General features: G+C 44.6%; 1 protein-coding gene across 1 annotated transcript in view; it reads left to right on the forward strand.

Moving 5' to 3' along the window:
- Mep1b (meprin A subunit beta) overlaps nucleotides 1-5,664 on the forward strand; it is a 28,034-nt gene that overhangs the window by 10,970 nt on the left and 11,400 nt on the right. Inside the window, exons 6-8 of the mRNA XM_023713421.1 lie at nucleotides 1,645-1,823; nucleotides 3,208-3,426; nucleotides 4,023-4,175. Of these exons, the coding sequence (XP_023569189.1) occupies nucleotides 1,645-1,823; nucleotides 3,208-3,426; nucleotides 4,023-4,175 (551 nt within the window). The remainder of the gene's footprint in view (nucleotides 1-1,644; nucleotides 1,824-3,207; nucleotides 3,427-4,022; nucleotides 4,176-5,664) is intronic.

Genomic DNA, 5,664 nt, shown 5'->3' on the forward strand with positions numbered 1-5,664 from the left:
TCTGTCTCTGTCTCTCTCTCTCAGCACTGAATGCAGCCTTCAAATTAAGCTACCTTTCCCAGCCTCCTACCTGCCCTTTTTTTTTGAGTCAGGGTTTCACTTACTTGCTAAATTGCCTAGTCTGGGCTTGACCTTGTCATCCTCCTGCCTCAGCTTCCCAGAGTGCTGAGTTTACAGGGCAGGGTTAGTCTTTTTTTTTTTTGAACTGGGGATTGAACTCAGGCCCTTGAGCTTGCCAGGGAAGCACTTATTCCACTGAGCCATCTCCCCAGCCAAGGGTTAGTCTTATAAGAGTTCTCAGGAATGTTGTAACTCAAAAATGAGGCAGGCTCGAAAAGAAAAGAAGCACTTTATTTTAGCTGGTACCCAGTGGCAGACACCCCCGCAAGATGCTGAGGTACGTGCCAGGAGGATGAGGGGAGTGGGTATTTAAGCCAATAAACCACAAAAGCTGATGTCAAGGGTTCATCTAGGGACTACAGTTGAAACATTACTGTTTCTAATGAACAATAACAGGTGCATTGGTGGGTACAGTTTGTAGCTGGGAACCAGGGCAAGAATAGGGCATTGGGCCGGAACTAGATTCAGGTGTGCACAAAGGACAGCGTGAGAAAGGCCCAACTGCAGGTTCTCAAGTAGAGAATGGGGCACAGTGGAAAGTTCCAGCATTTTGAATGGTGCATACAGAACAAGATGGCGGCGCATATGTCAGGTTATAACAGTTAATAAAGTTACAGTGGAAGCATACAGAGTTACAAAATTGGAATCAATTGCACAGGTTATAACAAGGAGGGGCTGGGGAAATAGCTCAGTGGAATAAGCACTTCCCTGGCAAGTGCAAGGGTCTGAGTTCAATCCCGGGTTCAAAAAAGTGGAAGAATTCTGAGGAGACAGCTGTATCTGCGACATTCTATCACAGCAACTGCCCAAGGCCCTCACCGTAGAATGGGGTCACAACTTTCTTTTCTCTTTGTTACAGAGTAAGGCAGCTGGATGTAGTTTCTGTTGGCCATTAAAGTATGGGAGATGGCGCAGTAGAATAAATGCTTCCCTGGCAAGCACAAGGGCCTGAGTTCAATCCCCTGTTCCGAAAAAAAAAAAAAAAAAAAAAGTATTTTAATACATGCAAGGAGACAACGGTTGTTAAAATAAGAGGAATGAGATTGTCATCTACCGTACAGCCTGCGCTGAAATGAGTTTCAGCTCATTTGTAGTTTTTATTTTTCCCTTCAAGCAAGACTCTTGCATATCTGTGCGTACTTAAGCTCCACTTCAGGACCCGACAGCGTCCTCTCCCTGGAGCTTGGCCTCTCTCAGGTTCACAGCCCCCGCAGTCGCCCTGAAACCCTTGTTAGTGGGTTCAGGCAGACTGAGGATGGGCTCACAGACGCCAACATGTCCCAGGGAAACCAGGTGGAGGCTGCCGGCCCACTTGTTCCTGCGCGCTGCGAGAGCAAGTTCCGCGGAGACCGCCGGCTCTGCGGGGCTTCCGCTGTCCCACCAGCGTGGAGAGCCACTCAGGGGCCGCCGACAGGGAGGGAGCTAGGCGGGCTCTGGGGCACAGGCCAGGGGACGCTGCCCTGCGGGCTCGGCGCACCCCTGTAACGCCGGCTCCCTCTTTTCTGTACCCCTCCCCGCCCCAAGCTGCTGGTCTTACGTTGGAAACAGGCACACTGGCCGGCAAGAGCTCTCCATCGGCGCCAACTGCGACAGGATAGCGACCGTGCAGCACGAGTTCCTCCACGCGCTGGGCTTCTGGCACGAGCAGTCGCGTGCTGATCGCGACGACTACGTCAAGATAATCTGGGACAGAATCCTGTCAGGTGCATTTCTTTTGGTTTTCTTTTTAAAAAAATATTTGTAGTTAAAAGACTGTCTACCCCGTGTCCCCGCTTGCCATTTGCTCCGTCAGTAGCTGAACAGCTCTTTGTGCGGTTGGGTGTCTTCGGTCTTTTATCCTCTAACTCAGTATGAGCTGAAGCTCCTTAAAACCGGCCGGCGATGGCTCAGTAGAAGAAGCACTTGCCTGGCAAGTGCAAGGGCCTGAGTTCAATACCTGGTTCCTCAAAAAACCGTTGGGGTGCTGGTATCCCACAATCCTATCTCTGTGATTTGAGCTTTTCATAATTAGTTCAAGAAATCCTAGGTTAAAGCAAATCAAACTTATACTTCGTTAGACGGCCGCGTAGCTGCAAAAAGATTTTTCAGGGTAAGCAAAGTGTTTAGCTATAATGATTTTAGTCAGAAACTTCTGTTTACATCTATAAGATCTGGAGGTCAGGCCCACCTTACTGTGCCCATAAAATCACCCAATTTTGAGCTACAATCACTTGCCCATTAGTAGGGTGCCAAGTAGCCAAGTAACTTCTCTGAGCACATTCATTTTAGTTGTGGAAGATGAATGTGCGTAATTGCTAAATTATAATTATGTGGACTTGTGTATGGGTTACAAAATGGGGTATTGATACATGTATGTAGTGTGGAATGATTAAAATCAATGAACATATCTTCCACCTCAATTCATATTTTTAGGGTGAGACATTTGAAATAGCAATTTTGAAGTATAGAGTACATTGTTATAGGCTCTATGGTGTAAATATATAATCCACATGTACTAGGGTGGCCAAATAGTGCCTGGTCATGGCAATCCTTTCTCACAGCTCTCCTTGTTATTATCCCCAGGGTCTGTCTTATCCGCCCTCCCAAAGTCTCCTAGTTTCCTAGTTTGATCTCCATCTTCTGTGAATGCTCTCAAATTTCCATTATCTTTTACAATTGTGTGTGAGTGTGTGTGTGTGTGTGTGTGTGTGTGTGTGTGTGTGATTGAATTCAGGACCTTGTGCTTGCTGAGCTACCTCCTAGCACCAAACTTCCATTATCAACGGCCACTGAGCCTAAATGCTTCACCAGTACTTTTTAGGATTTGGCTTTCTCTTAGTTTTTAGAGCTCTACACCAAATGCTCATATTCCAACTCTGGGCTGTAACAGAATCTGAAATATGTTTAGTAGGATATTGAGAATCATGTTTTTATTATGACTATTATATTCAAAGACAAAAATATATGAAATATTTGAAATATAGGTCAACGTTAGCAAAACTTGCTGTAGTTTATTATGGCCTCCCTTTCTAAGCTATCAGTATGTAGAGTAAGATGGGCTGAATTTTATGAACACCAAGTAATTAAAGATTTTTTTATGTCATTCAGGCAGAGAGCACAATTTCAACATCTATGATGACAAAGTATCAGATTCCCTGAATGTGCCCTACGATTACACTTCTGTAATGCACTATAGTAAGACTGCATTCCAAAATGGGACAGAGCCCACAATTGTGACCAGAATCTCTGACTTTGAGGACGTGATTGGCCAACGAATGGATTTCAGTGACTATGACCTCTTAAAGCTGAATCGACTGTATAACTGCAGTATGTGGCAAGTTCTTTGAAGTGACCCGTATTTCACTGTGCCATGTTGGAAAAAAAGTGATGGTTGTGCTGATTTGGGTTTTCTGAGGTTATGGAAATTTGATTTTTAGGGGAAAAAAAAAGAATAGCACCCAGATCCCAATCTGTGACTTGGATGCAGCGTTCTTCTCACAAGGGCTGGCCTTTTGGTCCTAAAAATAACTTGAGACTGTAAGAGTATGCTCCAGGTGGACGTGTGAGCTGCCGTGAATCACGTATGGGCCAGTTTGATACTCAAGCCTCTGTCAGCTAAAATAGGGGATAAAGGGATAAAGTTGTAATATAAATGGGATAAAACAATCTGGGTTATTTGAATAACAGGAAGTATAGATTCAAGTTTCTACAAATATATGAATTAGCAGAAAAAAGCCCGACTTGGTGCAGGCAGCTTGCACATATCCACAGAACTAATCAACCTCTTGGTAGAACAGTGTCTTCGAGTACTAAAGAGATGTCCCTCTTAATGCTAACCTGGCATTCCTCAGATTGATTATGTAGATGATTACTTAGATTATCATGGTGTATAAATGTTAATCATTGTTTTTTTGCTCTTGTAGCTTCTTCCTTGAGTTTTATGGACTCATGTGATTTTGAACTGGAAAATGTATGTGGTATGATCCAAAGTTCAGAAGATAGTGTTGACTGGCAGCGGGTTTCCCAGGTTACTGGGGGGCCGGAGAGTGATCACTCTAACATGGGCCAGTGCCAAGGTAAGAGGAGGGAGAACCTTCCAGATATTATAATCATGGGTTCAGCCTTTCCCTTTGCTACTCCAGACTGGGATTAAATCTCTTACTTCTATCAGTTATTAATGATTTTCTACTAGGACTTAGAAGGACATGCTTTTTTTTTGCTTTTACACAGTAAGACTATTTTTCTGTGGCTCAGAGGCATGCTCTGAGGGTTCTGCCAGCATGTGCTCAGAGCCGAGAGCACTGGGCCTCCCAGGAGGACTTGCTCAGGGGCAGTAGAGGTGCTTCTGAGCAGTTTGTACAGTACAAGACACTCTTCCTAATAGACAGCCCTGGCTGTAGATTACTGTGTTTTATGTAGCTGGATATGATTACATGCTGCTATTACAAAAATACTTAAAACAAAGATGGACTGTATCATTTATTGAATTTTATCCAGATTAAGATTTTTTTTCCAGGTTAATTTTTAAGCAATCATTTTGCTGTAAGCACCAAACTTTTATTTAGTTGCTCATTTCTGGCAGCAAATTAAGAAAAGTGGACTTTGAAATTGAGAGCCATTGCACAGGGATTAAGATTTCTAAGAGCAATGCGGTGCTTTTTCTTTCATTTTTCTTTTTAAATCCAAGTGGACAGTGGACAGTGAGCCTACATAGAGCAGAGGGGGCAAGGAAGGAGGAAGGGAAAGAGGCCAGATGGAGGTTCTATAGAACAGTTACACCCCCTGGGGGCAGTGTGTTCTCTTCCTGTTTTTATGTATTTTGTACAGGGTCTTACTATGCAGCTCAGACTCATAGTGATCCTTCTGTTTTCAGCCTCCCTAGCACTGGCGTTACAGGCATGCACCACCATGCCAAGTCTCTGTGGGCAGCTCAGCATGCCCAGGGGCAGGGTGGGTGTGGCTTGTGGTGCCAGGGGTCTTCCTCCTGTTTTTGAACACTGACCTCTATAGCAAGAGAAAGGATGCCTAGTGTTGTCTCTTTCATAAACTGTCAGCTGCTAGAATTGTACCTAAGTGCCTTAATTCATTTGTTTTCTGTTACTATAACTGAGTACCAGAAACTAGGAAATTTATAAAGAAAATAAATTTCATTTCTTATAGATCTGGGGGCTGTGAAGCCCAGGAGCATGGTGCCAGCTCCTTCCTGGTGTCTGTTGAGGTCCTTCTTGCTGTGGGGTGATGTGGTGGAGCACATCCTCGGGGAGACAGCAAGTGCACTAGCTTGAAGGACTCGAAAACTTCCAACACATCAGCTTTGGGGGCGTGTTCAGGTCACAGCACATGCACACAGAGGGGCTAAGCAGACTCCTGCTGGGAGGAGTTCGCAGTGGCGGGCAGTCAGACCCGAAAGTCTAGCTCTGTCTTCTGTGGAGATGGTTAAGAAGGCCAGGTATTGTAAACAATGGAAGCAGAGAGCTGGGAGAGACCTTTGAACTGGAATTCAGTTGTTATGATCCCCAAACTTATTATGAAAATCACTTTTCAAACATTAAACTGTGGACCTCA

This window comes from Octodon degus, unplaced genomic scaffold (assembly GCF_000260255.1).
Source record: "Octodon degus isolate 3935 unplaced genomic scaffold, OctDeg1.0 scaffold00003, whole genome shotgun sequence".
Taxonomy (NCBI): Eukaryota; Metazoa; Chordata; class Mammalia; order Rodentia; family Octodontidae; genus Octodon; species Octodon degus.